This window comes from Rhinolophus sinicus, linkage group LG01 (genome assembly GCF_036562045.2).
Source record: "Rhinolophus sinicus isolate RSC01 linkage group LG01, ASM3656204v1, whole genome shotgun sequence".
In the NCBI taxonomy this organism is placed as follows: domain Eukaryota; kingdom Metazoa; phylum Chordata; class Mammalia; order Chiroptera; family Rhinolophidae; genus Rhinolophus; species Rhinolophus sinicus.
Genome location: NC_133751.1, coordinates 106165993 through 106188881, shown reverse-complemented (window position 1 = coordinate 106188881; position 22889 = coordinate 106165993). Strand labels below are relative to the sequence as shown.

At 40.5% G+C, this 22889-nt stretch overlaps 1 protein-coding gene across 2 annotated transcripts in view; it reads right to left on the bottom strand.

The window, feature by feature from the left end:
* Positions 1-22889, bottom strand: part of SLC9A9 (solute carrier family 9 member A9) — a 570416-nt gene that overhangs the window by 284704 nt on the left and 262823 nt on the right. For both annotated transcript variants that reach the window (XM_074334001.1, XM_074334003.1), the window contains exons 7-8: positions 21129-21267; positions 16714-16819 (exon numbers count right to left, since the gene is read on the bottom strand). In XM_074334001.1, the coding sequence (XP_074190102.1) occupies positions 16714-16819; positions 21129-21267 (245 nt within the window). The remainder of the gene's footprint in view (positions 1-16713; positions 16820-21128; positions 21268-22889) is intronic.

The following is a 22889-nucleotide window of genomic DNA, read 5'->3' as shown; positions in this document are numbered from 1 at the left end:
GTTTTATTAGTCCCAGTATTCATAAAAATTAGAAATATAAAACACCTAGTATACACATATCTATCCTCTGTTGGCCAACATTACTTCATTTTTTTCCCAACAAAAGTAAAAACTGATTATTCTGTTTCTATCTCCACTGGCAAAAAAACAACAAAAAACAAAAAACAAAAACAAACCAAAAAAATCCCCAAAACAGTCATGAAATGCAACTGTTAAGTTCATGTCTGAGCTCTTGAATTCAAGTTGTATTTATGAGGCCCTGTATCAATGACAAATGGAACCAAGTACATACATTCGGGTCTATAGGGAGTGGAACAGGCTCAAAACTATTTGAGACCTAAAATAAATAATGAACTCTGAAAGAAATCAAGGAGTGGCCTAGAGAAAATAAAAGGAGTTTCTGACGCATGTGTGTGCACAAGGTTGCTTTTCAGCGTCTGCACAGTGAGATTTCAGTGGTAGGCAAGATCCCCAAAGGTCTGGCTGCAGAGACTCACTTATGCAATTTTGAACAAGAACTAGAAACAACACTTTGTAATACTAGCTAAAAGAGCTGTTTGAGAAACCACCAAGAGGTACACAGTTACATTCAAATTAATTGGCAAGTGAAGACATTTAGGAAACAGCATAGGGAGGTCTGTAATTCTTTGGGAAAAATAATGATTGTGCGAGCAAGTAAATTCGTTCCAGAGAGATCAATTTTCAGAGGACAATTAACACCTTTTGGTTACCAGAGTACCATTTACACTGTTCTTGATTCCCACTTCTGGACCCTCTTAGAAAAGTACTACTAAATATTGCATATGTGTATGTATAAACACATGCTTACATGATCAAGATTCAATGTGTGGTTGTAAATTATGTAAGAAAAAAATGTACTACATTGGGTGTCAGGAGACCTGGATTTATTTGTCACAGTTCAGACACTTAACTAGTTGGATGACTTGTGATATTTAAATTCATTGTCTGGTCCATTGTTTTCTTCTTAATGAATGAAAGATGGTCTGCATTAGTATTCTTCAAATTGAGCTATACAAGAAAGCCCACTGAAGGGTGGAAGAAAATATAAAAACTTCATAAGTTTTAATTTGATTTTTGTGTACTCTAAAGAATGTAAGTACCTTTGTAGGCCAACAAAAACTATTTTTGTGGGCAGTTAGATACATGATAAAGCTATTATATTTTATATTTTGCCAATAAGGGTCAAGGAACTCTGGCAAACACTGCTCTGGATGACCTCTAAGTATATTCCAATGTTAAATGTCTGTGATCTGAATGGTTCAGTTTTTACATGTACGTCAAGGTCTGCATATACAGAATTGAAGGATTACATGGGTCCCCACAGATTCACGTTGACTTCCTGTCAACTGGATACCTGCTCTCTTCCTCTTGACCTAGATCTCCTCAAAGGCGGGGCCTACCCCTTCCCTCTTTGCCTTGCCCTTGAAGCCATAACAGTACCCTGCAGACATCAGGTGCTCAAATGTAAGTTTGTCAAAGGAATACCTCTGTATTTCAAGAACTATTTATCTGCTTTGAAAAGAGAACACGAGAGAAATTAGTTTTTGATCCTCACATATAAGTAGATATTTATTTGGATTTAGTAGTGGTAGAGTCCATTTTCTTCTAATATTTAAATTTTCTTATCAAGACTACTGTCACCTACAGTCTCTGTTATTGATAACATTATTCAGTACTTCTTTTCTCATTAAAAGTTGATGAGACTTCAGATACAGAAGCTGAAAAATAAACATCTGTCACACGGAGCATAATTTTCTTTGACATTAAATACAGAGTTGCGGGGCTTCCAAGATTGGAGAATATTGCATTTTTGGACAGGAAATATTGATTATATCATCAGAATGCAGAAAGAGAGCGAGCGAGAAAGAAAAAAAAATGTGTCTTGCTCTCAGACAGTACTCAGAGGGGTTTTAAGGTTGATGGGTTATTTTTCCATGCCACACTTTTATTTATTTTTGATCTAGTAGAGAGACATTTCTGACAGGTTTCCTACCACCACCGTTGAACATGAGCCTGGAACTGAGAAGTCAAAGATTTAATGAAACGGAAAACTCCTTTAGGGAATGTGAAAGATTCCAAGTTTCCAAAGAGTGCAATTCTTGTCTAGTTCACCATATTTGGCAACACCACATTGGCAGATTAATCATAAGAACATCAATATAGAAAAGCAGCACGGATCTATATTCTTATTTCTGGTTTCTCCAATGCAAAGTGTAGGCAGTTATTTAAGAGTTACTTCATGTCTGTGTTGCAAGGTTTATAAATTTCCATTTAAAACAGAAATCTCTTTCATAATGTAGTAGTATTTATGCTAATTAACTTGAGGCCTGGAGAGGAAAAAAAATCCTTTTTCACTTAAATCTCTGGCATTCCATCTCAAATGTTGGTGTTCATCAGGCTGACCCCTCTTTTCAGTTTTCATTTTCTTAGAATCAGCTAATAAATTTGCACCAATGTTACCTAAATCTCCAATTAGTAACCTCACCCAAGATACCCCTGTCTAGTTGTCCACTGTACTTTTTCACGTAGAGTTCCCCACTTGTGTAAAATCCAGAAGATTTTTGAATGAACTCATTTTTGTGTCTCCCCGGTATGCGTTCACTGTAGTAGTCCCCATTTCGGTGAAATGAATCATTGATTCAGTTGCTCTCAGGACCTGGGGAGCATCCTAGACTCCTCTTTTTCCTTCACTTGTGTGTTGTGTCTTTGTGCCATCTGTCTTCTGACAGTTTTCTACGTGCCCATGCAGAATATGGGTTCTTGAGAAGGAAAGAACTTTCTTTTTTACCCTCTGCCTTCTACCACCAGGAGATGGTAAATGAAGACTGAAAGCATTTACAAGTGAAGAAAGCGAGGTAAATTTGTCCACAATTCAAGGTACATGTGCTAGGTTGTTTGACTATTTGATTCAAGCAAGTGCAGGTGTGAGTTAATGAGCTCTTATGTGAGGAGATGTACTTACACCTGTGTTTATTGCAATGGAATTGTTGCATGTTTGCCCTTGTTTCAGTGTGTTGGTTAACTAATCCCCCTGGGATTTGCGGGTGCCTGTTATTACAGCTTGAATGCCTAATATTTTGAGCCTCCAGGTTTTATTTTTGGCTTGGGAAACATTCAGTGCACCTCATCTGCTGATGAATTATTGGCTAATTAAGTTCAATTCAGATGGTCCTGTCAATGTGAAAGCAAGAACAGTTTTAAGCTAAGAGATGTCAGCTAACGACATGCACTTAGAAGCTCAAACTGGCCTGATTTGTTTTGAGAAATCAGTCAGACGAAGTCCCCTCCTGGTGATTTGTTTTATTTACTGAGATCTAGAAATATATTTCCCATCCAGTCATGCAATGTGTCAGTGGTCAGCCAAATGGAGGACATTCACCTTTGTGCTAAAAGCCTTCTGAAGAGTTCCAGATAAAAATTTGCCAAGCTGAGGGATGATGGAGAAGAGAAGCAATGAGCCAACTTGCTGAGATCAAGTAAAGTCTCAGCGTGTTCAGTAGCAGTCATCGTCTGGTAATCTTGCCTCCTTCTCTACCATAAAAGCAAAGGACTTTCCCGACTTCTCCTTCTCCTCACTACTTACTCGACAACAGCCTTGTAAGACCTGACGTGATGGATAAGCAGGGCCTGAGCTCCCCAGTGTCAGCTTTTTCTTATCATGACAATGGAATCAGGCCCTTGTCACATGAGACCAACAGGAGAACACCCCTGGGGAATGGGATCGAGGTGAGTTAACTGCTTCTGCTGTGCTTGACACTGTGGGTCTTGACTGCTCCTCTCTCTCAGCCCGGTCAATTCCTTAATGAATGGGCCAGAGCATCACTTGTGTTTACCTGTCTATGTTTAAAGTTTTTTCTGTCTCTTACTCTCTGGAATCATACTACAAAGCCCACTAGCAATAGCAGTCAGGATTTTTTTTCTCTCTCAGATTTTTATTAATACATGCTTATTTTCTCAGATAGAAATCATTGTAAGCTGAGTAAAAAGCATGGGCTATATTGTTTAACTTTTTGTGTAAGAAAATGAGGTATACCAATGTCTTCCCTCCCCCTTCTTTGCCTCCAATGGACATAAAATATGCCCCAGGAATCTAAAAATGGAAGCTGCCTTTATTACGGCAGTGCCTGGAAGCAGGGGAATCATAAGATGTGGTGTCATTGTTGCCATTAAAAATCTTACTCTTTGGGTGTTTAATGACAGTCCCTGCAAGTTTGCTTCTGGCAAAAACCTGACCCCCAAAGTCTCGGCTGGGAAACAGATTATAAAAATGAATTTTCAAACAACCTATATAGCTGTGCTTTTTTTGGTTATCTTTATAAACTGAAAAGCAGGATTTAATTCCATTAGAGACTGTGCTGTAAATAACACTGCTGAGTTATTTTCAATATTTAATTTAAAATAATGGCTCAGTGACCTAATGACTTTTAGAAAATAGGCCTCTGTACAAGGAAAATTCTACCCGAACAGAAATTAGGTATGCATGTGTACCAGGCACCTCAGAGAGAGAATCCCTTGGGGTCATGCATTTCCTCAAAAACCACATTCCGTACATGTATAATGTCTACCTATTATAAAACAATAAAATCCTTTTTACATTAGCAGTAGTGAAAATCGAGATGCCAATTAATAGGACGACTTATTCCAATCCCTCAGCAGGTCAGCAGAAGAGCCAGAACCCAGAGACATACCTTCAGTGGCTGATATTTAAGTAGAGCACACACATCCACATGCATTCTCCTCTTTCTGTGCTCTCCCAGCTTGTGGGGACTCTCTAAATTCCATTTGTAGCTACACATTCTTAACCTCCAGAAAGACTTCTCACTTGCATTTGACATTCTGCCCAGTCTTCCCAAAGAACAGTATTCTTAAACTGTACTTGTATATTTCCAGTAGCAGAGAATCAGACTTCTGGGTAATAGAAATACCAACCTTCATTTGCATGTCTAAAAGCCACTTGTTTCCATAAAACTAAGTTCTTCTATGTGACTATTGAACATTTGCAGGTGCAATTTCCAGGAGATGAGGCGGCTGCAAATGTAGCCTTTGAAGTAAAAGATGATCAAAATAAATCAAATGATCATCATCAAATTAGTAACAACTGAAAGTGAAAGCAGAAGATGTGGTAATGAGCAAGGTTCCCTAACTCCCCCACCCCCCACCACTGAAGTGATCAGAATGAATCTCATAAGAAGTCAAATTTAAAAGGATAATGAACACTGTGCAAACTGTCTTTAAAGGCTTGATTCCTTTTGTCTGTCAGTATGCACCTGGCGTAAGATGGCCCCAAGTAGCCTAGCCTAAAGGCTGTGAAGACTTAGAGCCTCTCTTCCCTTCTGATCTCTCACTAAGTTAAGCAGTATCTTTCGTTGATATACCTTGTGAATTATTCCTTCCCTTGTAGCATTGAGGTTTCTTTGTTTGCAAGCACAAAAAACTGATTCTGGCTACTGGAATAAGAAAGGAATGTATTGGAGGGAAGTGTGATAGCTTTCAGAAAGGAGGCACAAAGACAACTCCAAGGACCTATGGCATGAAAAAAATAGTCATAAGAGGGCTTTGCTGTTGGAAAGGACAGGTACCAACAGTTACACATCCTTCTATCTCCCTCCTACAGGTTCACATACCAGGGCAAGTGTCTGGTGGGTATATCGTTTTGGATGTCCCTATTTTCATTGGCAGGGAAGGTGGGATGCCTTGGCTGACAAGATGGTATCTTGCCTCTTTCTCTACCATAAAAGCAAAGGACTTTCCCAACTTCTGAAAGGGGAGGCATATTTCCCTAAGTAATACCCGGATGCTATGACCAGTGTAAGTGAGGATGGGTGCTGGATAGCAAAAACCAACATATGTCCACCATATTCTTCTAGACTAGGCTCTTATTTCCTCAGGTCTACATGTTTTTATTTTAACTTAATAGTTAGGGAAATTAAATTGCAGATTGATGTAATTTAAGATATATCCTTTAATTGACATATGAATCTGTACTGGACCAGTGACATATAGAATCTGCAAGAATATTATCAAGCATAGGGCAGGTACTTGCTACCTTATAAAAAAGTCTGTTATTGCAGAGCTTGGAAATTTTTCCTTTTGTTGAGCTAAAATCACTCATTCCATTTCTCAAGAGCTATTGAGTGCCTAGGATACTTCAGGCACCCTGCTGGTGCTCATATAGCCCTCATGGACCCGGTAGTCTACTACAACTTCTGCTTATCAATCCTAATTCTTCACATCAGCTCTAGTTCTATATTTTAGAAGTATAAGGTGTAACTCAAATAGTGTAGTGAAGTCTAGATGCACATAAACAAATAACAGCCAGTTAGAAGCTATAATGGGAAAAGATTCCATTCATCGTAGTACCCCAAAATATGAGATAGCTTAAAAAGTACTTAATAAGGAATTTGTAGATCAAATGTGAAGACAGCTATAAAAATTTACTAAGGGTCATAAAAGATAACTTGAATAAATGGAGGGACATAACACATTCCTGGGTGGGAATATTCAACATTGTAGAAACACCACTTCTCCTCAAACTAGTCTAAAAATTTAATGAAACCCCAATTATAATCCCAAAGTTATTTTTTGCTTGAAACAAAACAGAGTTATTTTCAACTCCATCTGGAATAATAAATACCAGGGATACCAAAAAAAGTATACACATGACTTGTATTCATCTTTTGTTACCAGAACATATTGAATATTATAATTTTAATACAGTTTTTTCCTTTCGTAAAATGTGTATACATTTTTGTGGCACTCTCTATATGTAAATATAGCATAGAAACTCTTGAACATGGGGCAGGGGTGTGAGGGAATGATCTACTAGATATTAAAATGAGCTGAGAAAATGAAATGATAAAAACAGGGAAGACCAAAATCTCAGTGGAAAAATAGAAACCAGAACATACATACACATATATGTACCTCCACATATGGGCTTTATATTATAAATCCAAAGTTTAAGGTTGAAGGGCATTAGGATGCATGAATAACCACCAAGGAAGAAAATCAAATCCTGCACTTCATATTCAAACAAATTTCAAGAGGATTCTAAGATGGTAGAATAGGTTAATGCTGTGCCTGCTGCCTCCCATGATCACATTAAAATTACAACTAAATTATAGAACAATCAACCTCAAGAACCATCGGAAGACTAGCTGAACAGAACCCCTGTAACTAAGGGTATAAATCAGACACCATGTCGGACTGGTAGGAGGGGTGGAGATGTGAAATAGGTTGACCCCACGCCCACAGGGAGTGGTTAAACATTGGGAGGGATAGTTTGGCAGTGGAGGTCCCCCCTGAGGAGTGAGGGTTTCCAGCCCCACACCTGACTCCCCAGCCCAGGGATCCAGGGCTGGGAAGAGGATTCCCCGTAACTTCTGGCTATGAAAATTAGCAAGGATTCCACCCATTCAGGTGAGACAGAAGGAAGCTGGAAACCCAGACATCCTCTTAAAGGGCCCACACAAAGACTCACTCTCTTGCAGGCACTCACCCTGGGCTCCAGCAGATGGGGAGGAACTTGAGAGGCACCAGAGACATACAGGGTAAGACTGTGTGTGTAGCTTCAGGGTGAGGGCTAGCGGGATAGCCTCCATTATCCCTGTGTGGAGCCCAGTTCATGTGGAGCCTACAGGTGTGTGTCAACTTTCCTGTGTTGAACCCTCCCCCACAGGGCCAAATCTAAAACCACATTGGCCTGGTGAACTCCACACACCTCACCCCAGTGACTCCCTGGGCCCTGGCCCTACCCAACTCATGCAACATTGCTGGAGGCGCTCTCAGCTCCTGGGCAACCAGCCCTGCCCCACACACTGGAGGAGGCTCTTCCAACAACAAACAACCTACAGCAGCTTATGCAACCACCTGGGACACTTTTGATGGTGGGAAAACAGCCCCAATTCATGCTGCAGCCTTTCTTAGACAATTTTTGGGGATCTGCGAAGCCAAGGCAAGTGGTAGCTGGCCTTGGTGTTCTCTGGACATTTTGTTGAGAGTCCACAGGTTCAGCACTAGTTCAAGAACTGAATCTGCATTATCCTTGTGAACATCACCCACCCCCACCCCAGTGATTCCCTGAGACCCCACACTACCCAACTCATCCAGCACCACCAGAGACACTTTTAGCACAAGGGCAACCAGCCCAGCCCTGCTCACCTAAGAAAGCACTTTCAGTGGCTGCATCTTATAGGCATCCAGCAGATGGCAACAGGCCTAGGGGTGCCCTGGGTCTTTTGCCAAGCTGACTCAAACCTGATACTAGTGAAAGCCAGCCACAATTCTCAGCAAGGCTACCTCCACATGCCTCTACATCCAGCACAGGCAGTGACCAACCACATATAGCTTTGTAGCTCCTACCAGGGAACATAGGGCAGGTCACAGGCAATAGCCAAATTTGGCCTGCATGGAAGCCCCTCCCAAGAGGCACCAAAACAACACACCTGAAAGAAAGCTTCAGACCACACCAGAGCACCACCCAATTATCCTACAAGCAGCACACCCAAAGCATGGTCTCAACAGGCAGAGAAGCCCACTGGGGCAAATCCCCCCCCCCTGAGGAGTCAGTCCCCACACGGCAGCACATACACTCTAGCCAATACTTACAGCCAGTCAGACTGAGAGTCAATCCCACCACTGACATAGGACACACACAACAAACACAAGGGAGACTCCTGGAGTACGTGGTACAGGTGATTAGGGTGACTGTGCCACTAAGCCACATAAGACATCTACTGCAAAGACTGAGAGAGGTAGAAGACCTACCGAATGCATAGAAATGAACACAGAAAAGAAGACAAAATGAGGAAACAAAGAAACATGTCCCAAATAAAAGCACAGAAGAAAACTCCAGAAAAAGAACTAAATGAAATAGAGAAAACCAACCTACCAGACACAGAGTTCAAAACACTGGTTATAAAAATGCTTAAGAAATGTAGTGAGAAACTTCAACAAAGAGATAGTAAGCACAAAGAAGGACATCGAAACCATAAATGAAAAAGTCAGAAGTAAATAATACAATAACTGAAATGAAGAATACAGTAGAAGGAATCACCAGCAGCCTAGACTATGCAGAGGATCAAATCAGCGATTTGGAAGATAAGGTAGTACAAAACACCCAACCAAAACAACAAAAAGAAAAAGGAATAAAGAAAAAATAAAGATAGTTTAAGGGACAACATCAAGTGTACCAACATTTGCATCACAGAAGAATCAGGAAGAGAAGAGAGGAAGCAAGGGATCAAGACCCTATTTAAAGAAATGATGACTGAAAACTTCCCTAACCTGATGAAAACATTAAACATACCAGCCCAAGAAATGCAGAGTCACAAATAAGATGAACCCAAAGAGGGCCACATCAAGACACATCATAATTAAAATGCCAAAGGTTAAAGACCAAGAGAGACTCTTAAAAGTAGCAACAGAAAGGCAACTAGTAACTTATAAGGGAGTTCCCACAAAACAGTCAGCTGATTTCACAACAGAAATTTTCCAGAATAGAAGGGAGTGGCAGGAAATATTCAAAGTCATGAAAAGCAAGGGCCTACAACCAAGACTACTCTACCTAGCAAGGCTATGATTTAAAATTGAAGAAGAGATTAAGAGTTTCCCAGACAAGAAAAAGCTAAAAGAATTCATTACCACCAAGCCAGCAATACAATAAATGTTAAAGAGACTTCTTAAGAAGAAGAAAGGAGAAACAACAACAACAACAACAAAAAACCCTCATAAATATGAATAATAAAATAGCAATAACTATGTACCTGTCAATAATCACTTTAAATGTAAATGGATTAAATGCTCCAATCAAAAGACATGGGGTAGCTGAATGGATAAGAAAACAAAACCCATACATGTGCTGTCTACAAGAGACCCATATCAGATCAAAAGACACGCATAGACTGCAAGTAAAGGGATGGAAAAATATGTTTCATGTGAATGGAAAAAAAAAGGCTGGGGTAGAAATACTGTATCAGACAAAATAGACTTTAAAACAAAGACTGTAGTAAGAGACAAAGATGGACATTATATAATGATAAATGGATCAGTCCAACAAGAGGATATAACCCCAAAAAACATCTACACACCCAACATAGGAGCACCTAAATATAAAAAGCAAAAATTAACTGATAAAATGATAAATTGAGAGTAACACAGTCATAGTAGGGGACTTTAACACCCCATTCACACCAGTGGATAGATCTTCCAGACAGAAAATCAACAAGGACGCAGTAGACTTAATGACATACCAGATCAGATAGATTTAATTAATATTTTTAGAGCATTCCACCACAGTGTAGCAGAACATACATTCTTCTCAAGTGCACATGGAACGTTTTCCAAGATAAACCAAATCATAGGTCATAAAACAAGTCTCAATAAACTGAAGAAGACTGAAATCACACCACGTATCTTATCCAACTATAATGGTATAAAACTAGAAATCAGTTACTACAAGAAAGCCCCCCAAACACATACAACACATGGAGGCTAAATAATACGCAACTAAACAATAAGATCAAGAAAGAAATTGAAGGATACTTGAGACAAATGAAAATGAATACACAATGACCCAAAATCCATGCGACACAGCAAAAGCAGTTCTAAGAGGAAAATTTAGAGCAATACAGGCCTATCTCAAAACAGCAAGTAAATCTTAAGTAAACAATCTAACTTTACACTTAAAGGAACTAGAAAAAGAACATCAAACAAAGCCCAAAATAAGTACAAGGAATGAAATAATAAATATCAGAGTGGAGATAGAGTCTAAAACAAACAAACAAACAAACAAAACAAAACAAAAGATCAATGAAAGCAAGAGCTGGTTCTTTGAAAGATAAACAAAATTGACAAACCTTTATCCAGACTCATCAAGAAAAAAAGAAAGAACCCAAATAAATAAAATCAGAAATGAAGGAGGAGAAGTGACAACTGACACCACAGGAACGCAAAGAATTATAAGAAAGTACTACAAACAATTATATGTCAACAAATTAGACAACCTGGGAGAAATTCATAAGTTCCTAGAAACATACTATCATCTGAATCAAGAAGAAACAGGAAATTGAAACAGACCAATAACTACTAATGAAATTGGAGCAGTAATCAAAAATCTCCCAACAAACAAAAGTCCTGGGCCAGATGGCTTCAAAAATAAATTTTACCAACCATTCAAAGAAGAATTAACACCTATTCTTTTCAAACTATTCCAAAAATTTCAAGAGGATGGAAGGCTCCTAAGCTCATTTACGAGTCCACTATTGCCCTGATTTAAAAAAACATGCAAAAATATTACAAAGAAAAAAACTATAGGCCAATATCCCTGATAAACACAGATACAAAAATCCTCAACAAAATATTAGCAAACTGAATTCAGCAATATGTGAAAAAGATCATACACCATGATTGTTGCGTCCAGGATGACGAGGGTTGTGGGGAGCGAGGAGGGCAGCGCAAGGTTAAGAAAAGACAGTAGCCATGAATAGAGCTTAAGTGTGAGGGCCAATGGACTGGCAGCCTCAAGGTCTGGGCTCTGGTGCCTAATCTGGCCTAGCATCAGCTTTTATTAGTTAGGTGGGGAAACAAAGGAGATAAAGCTTGTCAATCTCAAGATCTGTGAATTCCATACACCATAATAGGAAACTGATTCAAGCCAATCACCCTTGCCTGCAGGCAGCTGCACCATAAGTCTCAACTTCCCCAACTGACAAAACCTATATGCATATGAATAGATGGAGAGCACATCATTGAATCTCTTCCCTTGCAGGTTTTGGGAAGGAATGCAACCACAGAGGCAGAGGCTTTTCTTAGCCTGGGAAGGTGGGGGGCTGTGCCCACCTCTATGAACCTCATGGGTTCTCCTGTTGGTCCCCATTCGACTGTGCGGACTTGAGTTGTCCCTCCCTGAGGAATCTTACTCGTCATTGGCTGACCAGCCATCTTTTTGGGGCCAAACAGGGAGACATGAGGTGCAAACACAAAGGTTTAGCAAAGTGCCTGAAAGGATCCGTCTCACAGACTCTCCTTTCTTTGGGGGCAAGTACAAGGGGACAGACGGGTAGGCTGCTGCATGGCGACACATGATCAAGTGGGATTCATTACTGGTATGCAAGGTTGGCTCAATATCCACAAATTAATTAGGATGATACAGCACATAAACAAAATGAAAAATAAAAATCATATGGTCTTATCAATAGATGCAGAAAAATGATTTGACAAAATCCAGTGTCCTCTTATGATAAAACTCTCAGCAAAGTGGGAATATTGAGAACATATCTCAATATAGTAAAGGCTATATATCACAAACCCATTGCTAACATCATAGTCAATGGGGAAAAGCTAAAAGTGTTCTCCTTAAGATCAGGAACTAGACAAGAATGTCCACTTTCACCATTTTTAATATACATAGTATTGGAAGTCCTTGCCACAGGAATCAGACAAGAAATAGAAATAAAAGGCATCCAAATAGGAAACAAAGATGTAAAACTGTCATTATTTGCAGATAACATGATACTATATTGAAAGAACCCCAAAGATTCCACCAAAAAACTATTAGAACTGATAAATGAATTCAGTAAAATAGTAGGATACAAAATGAATACTCACAAATTAGCTGCATTTTTATACACCAGTAACTAACAATCAGAAAGAGAAATTAAGACAACATTCCCATTTACAACTGCATTAGAAAATAAATAAGATACCTAGGAATACATTTAACCAAGGAGGTAAAAGACCTGTACTCAGAAAATTATAAGACATTGAAGAAATAAAATGAAGAAGATCCAAATAAATGGAAACAGATACTGGCTCATGGATAGGGAGAATTAATATCATTAAAATGTCCATACTACCCAAAGCAATCTATAGATTCAATGCAATCCCTATGAAAACACCAGCAGCATTTTCCACAGAAATAGAACAAATAATCCTAAAATGTATATGGAACCATAAAAGTTTCAAATAGTCATGACAATGTTGAGAAAGAAGAACAAAGCTGGAGGTATCACGCTACAAGGGTGGTGAAGATGTAAGTGAAAGAACCCACTCTTATGTTGTTGGTGAAAGCATAAAGGGGTACACATTTTCTGGAGGATAATTTGGATGAATTATTCCAAGACATTACATTTTTAGCCTTCCCATTAACCCAGCAATTTTATTTTTAAGCACTTTTATAAATAGAAATCCATCATCAATCTATAAAGATTACCATTGCAATTATATTAATAATGTTGAAAACTGTAAACAAAATGTTGATATAATGAATTATGGCAAGTTGATATGATATAATACTAGGCCACTATTAAAAATAATAATACAGAAGAATATTTAATGTCATGAAAAACATTCACTATAAATTGCTGAGTGAAAAAAGTTACTTCAAAATAAAATATAATTACATATATGTATGCATGTATATATTTAATCAAGAGTATGTATATGGATATAATTAGATGGACTCAGACCAATATTAACAACAGTTATTATCAGGCAGTAAGAATACAGGTAATTCTAATTTTATTTCGTTCTATGAATCTGCATTTTCTAAATTTTTTACATTGTCTATGCATTACTGTGGTAGTAAAAGTAAAAATACATTCCTAAAAACAGATGTACTTTGTTTAAAGCAACATAAATCCTTTTTACAAATGAAATCTTATGTGAAAATCCAATTTGTGGAACCAATGAAAGGAGTAAAGTTGGGGTGGCAGGCCTAGATCCCTGCTCATTTTGTGGGTGTCCTTGAGCACCCACTTGGAAATGTCAGGACTGGGGGAATTCTGTTGAGAAACCATTGCTTGTCAACTCTATCCCCAGTTCCTACACAATGTGTGTTAGTGAACCTACACAAGGCCTCACAACTGCTGGTTACCTCTAGTTACTCATAAACTGTGTTATAGCTCATTCCATTTGGTTCAGTACATTCATTGTCATATATTCATTATTTAAGCACTTTTTAAAAAGTTGTTTTAGATTTTAGCTTTGTGTTATATTAGCTTACTTGTGGATTAGAGCTAGAAGGATTTTTGTCATTACATAAATGCCCTTAGAGAATTGAATTTGATACCACACCCTCAGATTTTATTGAAAGTTGATATGAGGAATGAGTCCATCTTCCCTGAAACTATTATTAAATACACTGTCCGTTATGGTGTTGAAAGGTCCTTATAGTATAAGGAAGCATGTGACAAATTCCCCTAAAATTTTAGTACCAGAAAAAGGTCTGTCCATTTTTATAAATGAGTTTGACTTCCTTTTATAATGCTGTATTATTCCTATATAACTCATTATGTCTCCCTTTTGGCTTTGCCTGCCACAAAGCTCAAAGCTATATTTATTGCCAAACCACTGCAATGAACTGATGCCTAATTTTGCAGAAAAATTATATCTCAAACCACTTGAGTGTTTACCCTCAACTAAACGGTCCCATGATATGCATGGCTAATGTTATAAGTGTCTTAAATCCAATTTGGAAGTAGGAAAGGATTAAATAATAAGCAAACAAACAAACAAACACATAAGTAATTTGGATGAAGAGGCAGGTCTTTGGCAGTAGAAAATGCTCACACCTAGAATTTGGTTTGTATCTGATGTCTATTGGCTGTTGCTCACCCTAGGATACTGCTCTGGAATGAGTGTGCCCTTATATGAGGCCAGACATTTGGGTCTTTCTGCTACTGAGGCCCACACCTGCACTCATCCATCCCATCAGGCTGGCTCCTTAGAGGTCGTCTGAATGGCGTCCAGTAAAGATAACAAGTTGAAAAGGGTAGTGAAAGAACAAGGTGCCGATAAACTAGCAATTGATACATGGATTGTAACCTTTAGATAATAAATGGAGTTAATAAAACAAGATCTTGCTGAAATGGACAAGGAAATAAATGACAATTTTCACACACAGAAACGAACAATTCTTAGGCAATGTGTGCGTGTGTGTGTGTGTGTGTGTGTGTGTGTTTATTACAACGTTCAATAGTAGACTAAAGAATATCAGGTAAGTTAAGATACTTCTTTTCCTTTCTGGAAGGTCAAATATGTATTCTTATTATTAACATTACATCATTTTACAACACATCAAGTGATTAAAAGTGTATAGAATGTGGAGAAAAGGAAATCACATTTTTTTTGAATGATAGATATAAATTGTTTACCTCCATTATTTCACTTCGGAACACCAGTGTTCTTTTTCTCTGGAATGCGTAAGCTCTTCAGCAACCTCCCTAACAAGTAAGGCCCTAACATAACAGACGTGTGCTGGAACGACCTGGACACAGGGCCCAGTCGCATGGACTCCGGCAATGAAATCTCGATCACAGTGTTATAAGAACTAGCAGAGTGGCTTTCTGTATCAGCAACAGACACCCTCAAAGTCTGAGGGAACAGCTTGGTCCCCCAGGCTCTGCAGTAAGTTGGGTCAGCTGCCCAGAGCAACAGGTGATCATTACAAAAGATTTGCCAAGGAGTTCATGCTCATAGGACAGCAGAACCAGCTTAGGAGCAAGTGGACCACACAGTGTCCCAGGGCCCCAGATACCTTCCTACTGTTGGGGCCCCGCCTGATATTTCACCCTTGCAGTTTCGTTCAAGGTAGCAAAGCTTGGTGCTCAGCAGCCCAGGCTCTGGAATCAAATGTCCTAATTTCGAATCCTAACTATCCCACTTACTGTTGGTTGAGTAAACTAGGTATACTTTCCAACTTTGGGTCTTTCTGTAAATTAATGAGAACATTCATGGAAGGCAGTGAGCCAGCACCTGGCTGGTACTACACCTTCAAGATAGGTCCTGTTTTATTATTATTCAGATTTAAAGTACCATCTATTAAAATGCAACTACCCCTAGGGAGGCAGACCTGGTTACCAGTTAGCACTTCAGGGGAGACTCTCACCACTTGAATGTCAGGTAAGAAGTAGTGAGCATAAGGGATCGAGGACTGAATCCTGGGAGACTCAGGAAACAGGCCAGAGGAGAGAAATAGCTTTGACATTTCGCCCCGAGCCACAGTGATTCTTCTACAGGAAAAAGCACCCAATCGTGGCAGCTACCCAAGCGCAAACCCTCCGTGTTGCTGAAACGCAATCTAATTGCTGAATCCAGATCACAGGATCCATGGCTCTGGGGACCTTAGGGACGTCCCCTTTCTCTGTCAACAGTTCCACCTCAGACGACTCTGTATATAGACGCTCTGTGGTAAGACAAGTTAAGCTGTGGAGCCGCCACATTAGCTCCTTGTTTTCTGGCCTGCCAGACGGTGGAATCAAAGATTTTAAACGCTGGCGTGTGTGGAAACGTGCAGCCCAGAGAGGTTGCTCACGTGGGGACTTCTGTTAACAGCCAAAGGAAAAGCAGCACGCTTTTCTACAAGGCAGCTGTACATCCCTTCCCACTCTGAGTAGAGACTTCATTTGTAAAGTCATCCATCACCTCTGTCAGTCACTTGTAGATTTCAACACTCTCCTCCCCCACCAGCCAGGAGAGAAGAGGAAACGGTATTCTGGAGACTTTCAATTAAGCTGTTGTGTACAAAATGGATGAATTATTAGTTTTTCTCCTCAGAGTACCCACCCAGGCGGGGCTGACTGTGACACAGAGCTGTGTAAGGACTCCACTGACCCACTGCTGGGGCTGGGAGGGGTACGTGGTAGGGCGCGCACACATCCACGTAGAAGTTTGCTGCGCCCTGGAAGCACTGACCTGTTAGGCTGGCGGCCTCCGCCGACAGGAAGGCGCTCCAAGACAGCAGGAAAAACAGGCCCGTTTCCAGCATAGGGAACTCGCACAGTTTGGTGAATTTGGTCAAGTGACGAAGACGCGTTAAGGAAACAACTGCTTTTACAGCCACATCTCCTTCTTGGATGAGAAAAACTGATGTGGTTGTGATGGTGTTCCAATAAGACGACTGCCTTCGGACCTGCCTGGGGTACTGGAACTCTCGCTGGGATTACTCAGCCCGACTTCCATGCTTCAGTGGGGGCTGAGCACCTGGTGAAAATACAAACCTCTGTTCAGATACAAAAGGTATCTTGCCAAGAGGTTAAAATGAGCTAACAGTGGGTATAAAACCTCTGGAATTGGGCGTTGGGGTGTGCCCCTCAGGACACTGTAGCCAATCCAGGAAAACAAAGCCATGGAGAGTGTGGGTGGGTGAGATGCTGCAAGTGTGTCAGCACCAAAGGAGGTCACAGCTCCCTGGGGAGAGCTGGTCTGTGCACAGATCACCTTGAACACTCCTGTCTCTTAGGGGTGGAAACAGGACCCTGCTGAGCATTTGCATTCAGTGATAGGGAAGCCGCCCTTGCCCTCTTGGTGTAAGCAGGATGGAGGAAAACGTGCATTATTTCTAGGTCAAGCAAGAAGCCCTCTGGCAGGCAATGGTTCATTCTGGCCAGGACGACACTTGGTCAATAGTCTACAAATTGCAAATAGAACAAAGGCACAGCGATCCCAGTCATGCAGAGAACGGGCTACGGAGAGGTGATTAGGAGTCTGTGATAGATGGGAAAGGGCTGCAGTGCAATTGTGTCCACAGTTAGGCAAAAATACTCTGACACATAAGAAGACGAAATGTTGCATTTTTATGCTTATAGGAAAAAAAATTATAAAGAAGATTCTACATCAAGAGGTTTTTAACAGCAGGGCAGGGAAGCAAAAAGCATGATCCTTGGGGTGAAAGATCCAGGTCCAAGTCTTGGCTCTGCCAGTCACCGGCTCTGTGATTTCAGAGCAATATGTTTACCTCTCTGAGCCTCATTTCTATCCTGTATGAATTGCAGAGTAGAACAATACCTACTCAAACAAGCATGGAGAGTACAATGAGATGAAGTATATTAAAAATATTTTGTAAAGTATTAGAAAGCCCAAAATGCCAAGAAGAGGCAGAATAATGTCACGGCTGGGAGAGTGGCCTCTGGAAGGCAACTCCACCTGGGTTCCAATTCACTGTGTCAGTATGGACACGCCTCTTGGCCACTCTGTGCCTTGGATTCCCTGTGTAAAAATGCGGGTAATAATTCAACTTACCTTCTAGGTGTATAAACCAGTTACTACTATATGTTAAGCACTCAGAAGAGTGCCGGGTATGCAACAAGGGGTACATAAGTTTTTCTATTAGTGTGATTTAAATTACTTTGTTTTGTAAAATGTCTTTCCTGGAAATAAATTCAGTAGGATCTGGAAGCAATTCTTTATCTGGAGGAAAACACGGGCTGCCCTGTGACCCTTTTTCAGCACCTCCTCGTGTTACAGGGAGGGCTGGCTTTGTTTCCAGCGAGGCTTGTTCCTCTGACTTCCCTCCCCTGGTTTGTTGTGGAGAAGGCTTAGGTCAATGTGAGTAAGAGGACCTCAGGTGGGCACAGGTCATTCTTCTCATTCAACCTCCTCCCTAAAGTATGTCAGCTCTGGGCCATGCACCTCGCTTGAAGCACGGAGGTTATTGTGGTGGAGGGAACGACTGTGCACCTGTCTCCTGTGCAGCCTGAGTTGGTGACAGCCGCAGCCATCAGGGGCCGCCGGATCCATCCTGCCACCGTGACTGAGCCCCGTCTCTTCCATTTTGTCCAGAACTGATCCAATTTCATGGCAGACTTTCAACCTCCAGGAATTGTTCCTTTCCCTCATTAACTCATTGACTCATGTACCCGTACACTCCCTTCACATCAGGCAGAGGAGACTTCCCGCTTCAGTTCTCCCGCCTCCCACAGGCTCGGGGCCACAAAGCCTGGGTTTACCCCTGGCCCTATCATGTCCTGGCTGTATAGTCTCAGACAAGTTGTTTAACCTTTATGTGCCCGTTTCTTTAGCTGTAATCTTGGGAAGATAACAGTATCTCCCTCCCAGGGTTGTCATTAGAGCTATCTGAGATAATCCATGCAAAATGCTAAGGACAATGGCTGGCACATGGTAATGTTTTCAACAAATGTGAGATGATATTATTATTATTATCATGTTCATTATTACTGATATGTGACCCAGAGTGATCTACTTAAGCTCCTTGATACTCAGTTTCCTCATGTGCAAAGTGAGGCTAATAATAGCCTGTCTTACGGGGTTGATTTAAATGAGGAAATACATATGAAGGCCCTGGCACATGCCGACATTCACTAAATGTTACCATCATTACTATTACTCTACTCTAAACAACATGTGACCTCCATCATAATCCCACTTAATAACTAAGAGGCAACAGAAAGTAGTGCTCAGGAGCGTGGTCTGTCTCTTGGTTTCACTCCCTGGGTTTGAATCTTGGCTCTACATACCAGCTGCACGACCTTGGGCTTTAGCTAACTCTAAGTTTCAGTGTCCCATAAAAATAGTATCTGTGTGATACGATTTTTGTGAAGGTCAAATAAGGCATTGCGTGTAAAACAAATATAGGTGTCCTAACATATCATAAGTACTGGGTAAATTAACTATCATTAATTTTGTTAGAAATCGGCCCTACCTTTTCTGACTCACTTTATTTCTGTCAATGCAGTTGACATTCTCCAGGGTGTCCAGGAAAAATCTTTGGAGTGGATTTTGATTCTCAACTCTTTTTTTATCTCTCATCACCAGCCAACCATTAAATTATAGAGATTATTCAAAACATTCGTCTCCTTCCTGATGCTTCCTCCACAGTTTATCACAGTTTCCTTTGGTTTTAATCCTCCTCTCATGATTCGTACTACATACCAGTTCCTTGTTTATGTTTTAAAAACAAGACTGTCAGTGTGTCACTCACCTGAGCAGAAACTCCTGTGAGTAACACTCCCAGATTCTCCGCAAGCTCACTCCACCCCACTGGTGTCCCTCATCTCCCATTGCTAACCCGCCCAAACCCGTGGTCCAATCATGCACATCTGCCACGTGCCACCTCAGTCCCATCCCCCCTTCTTAATGAGTGCTGGTCTTTTCTTGAATCACTTATCATGTAGCTTTTGCCTATATTCTACCCATCTTTCAGGCCAAGCCCAAGTCCAACTCTGTATATAAATACTGCTTCTCAAATTATTTTCCAGCATCATAAGTTTGGCAAAGAGTCTATTGGACTATTTCAGACTCAGTGTCTTCATCCTCATTTCAATCTTTATAGTCCTAATAAGTTGGCTGTGGCTTTGGCACTTACTTTCTAGCTAGCTTTTATGCAGAGCTTGTCTTTCCAAGTTTGTCACTAGTTGAAGGCAGGGTCCATGTTTTATTCATATTGTGACATCTTAGAAACCCTTAGTAGATCCTAGACTTTTAGCAGCTGCTTAGTGAATCACTGGGCCAGTCCTCGTGGATAAATACTTCAACATGTTTTTTTTTTTCTTTGCCTGGTGCCCAGGCTCCTCTTGTACTTTCTTCCTACTTTTCCTCAAGGTCTTTAGTTTTTTTATCCTTTGTTCTGCCTCTTCTCTGTGGTCTTCGTTAAACTCTCACACTTGACATTGGCCTTCTGGCTGTCCTCCTCAACTCTGACTTCTCTTTGCCCTATCCAACTGCCCTAAGTGAACACCCCACCGGACCAGCTTCATTCCCTGGCTCCAATCCTCTAGGAACTCCACCCATCCCCCACCTCTATGCTGCAAAAGAAGGACTGAGACGACACAATTGTCAAGATATGACAAACATCATTTCTGTCTTGCTTTCAGGTCCTCTTCCATAAAATATCTATGGATACTTGTTTAAACCCTCAGTGATCTTTGGCTTGGCCCACACTGAGCTGGTGATTGATGCAAGCTTGAAAAGGAGGCAGAGAATACCTAGTTTATCACTTCCAGCCAATCCTGTCTTGTTCTTGACCTTGAATCTTCAGTTGTTCGTTCCTCTTGACCCTAATACAGCCAATCCTGGTGCTCCCTGCCCACCTATTTTCAGAGGTGGTAATTTTTTAAGATAGTTGATACCCTAGGATCAGACTTTATCAGTAGTGCTAGAACTGGCCTTGGACAAGAAAAGAGCCTGAGCCCCTCTGCCCCTGGTACCAACCTGTGCCTCAAGCATGACTTAGATGGCCCCAGTGGCATTGTGTCATGCTTGAACCAACTACCTAGCCATTTCCAGGCATGGAGGTTGTCCATTTTCAGAAACATGCCAAAGACATTAACTGCTCTTAAAAGTTCCCAGCTTTCCACACAGACAAAGGATATTAGTGCCGTGACAACAGCATATGCAGACCCCATTGCAAATGAGCCGGCGAAGATTCCCAGGAAATTCCCCACGGACTGGAAGAATGCCGCAGCGTCAAATGCATTTGGATTTTCCTTGGGACTGTACATGGATATAGAACTGAAAAGAGAAGAGGGTGAAGGTTAGTCGGAGACTTCCATTTCATAGCCCAAGTACCAGAAGTCGGGATTTAACACCCACTTTTGGGAAGGGCGCCTTCTTTTATAAGGTTAGGTGCTGGTTGGAAGAGTTCAGGGAAAACAGATGAGGACAGGGAGAGTTGTAGAAAGCAAAAAGCTTTCCCATTCTGTACAGACCCATCCCACAATAGCCATATATTTCTGCCAGTCAGTAAACATTTTTATACTGGAAGGGTCATAAAGAATATTGTTTCTGAGCAAACTAGGCATTAAAACATGGTAGGTGTGTAAGGAATATGCTGAGTAGATAGATAACTGTGAATTATTTAGTGGCCATATGTCTTCAGTGCTGTTATATATTCACAAATGTTCCTGATAAAAAGTGCACTTTTATGGCCTGTGCACAAATGGCTGATACAAATCACACCATGTACAAAATATTCTGCTGTGATCTTGTCATAAACCACAAAGCGTTTCTCCTCTCCAGTGTAACCCTTCAGAGACAGAGCCCAGAAGAGAGTATCACAGAATTAACCCCTGGGGAGACACAAAACCCTTATTTTCCCAGCAAAACAAATGGTGACAGCTGCTGAGGTCATCTTTCATATCCCATTCTGGTGGCTGCCAACAGATTTACTTCCATAGAGAAAAATTAATTCACCAATAGGCAGTGTGTTCACGTAAATATTTTTAAGGATGTCATATTTGCACTTTTATTTTTTAGCCGGGACCTCAAATCTCAGAGTGTTACTATGAAGGACAAGGTGTGTCTTATTTTAGGAAATGTGAACTGCATAGGCTAGAACCAGTAGTTTGGGGTACCTAATGAAGTAACATTTCAGATTTTTTCTTTTGCAGTTTGAATTTTAATAAGAGGTCTTTAAAACTAATCAGACAAAATCAAGAGTTTTTCAGAGGGTTCTGGAAGGGACTTTGCAGCATTATAGAGAGCAAAAAGTACACTAGGCACACTATTTGAGATTAGATTGGATTTTTACAGAGACGTAATGAATCTTTTATGGCTTGAATGATTAGAGCAGGTCTCTCATCTGACTTTTTGTGTCTGGAAACTAGTTCAGAGAGAAGGTGGGGGGGGAGAGTGGATTCCAATTCTCCTACAGGAAGATGTATGGCATAAAAAAAGGCAATTTTAAATGTTCCTAGTTTTTCCTTGGATGTTTTTAAACCACTATAGTAGGCCAAACACTTCTGCTTTGATCATGTAATTGGATAAGATGAATATGGATTGCAAATGGAGCCCTGAAATGTATGCAAGAAAAGGATTGCCTTTGAAGTGTTTTTCTTTTCGTAAAGTGTTGTGCCTTGCAGAAAAAATTAAAAAGCAGATTCATATTTGGGTCCTTTGTATCTGCCAGTCTTGGGAAAGGGTGTAAAACCCCACGGCCATTATGAAAAGTGGTGCTTAAGGCTGAAAAGCTAGTTGTGTGACTTGACATGCAGCAGCATATTTCTTCATTCCAGTGAAGGAACAATAACATGAGAAAACACTGCATTTGCATTCTGCCTTTCAAACTAAGGTTTTTGTACAGTAACACAGTTTTGTAAATAATTCTGTTACTTCCTGAGGCCACTGCCAGCAGA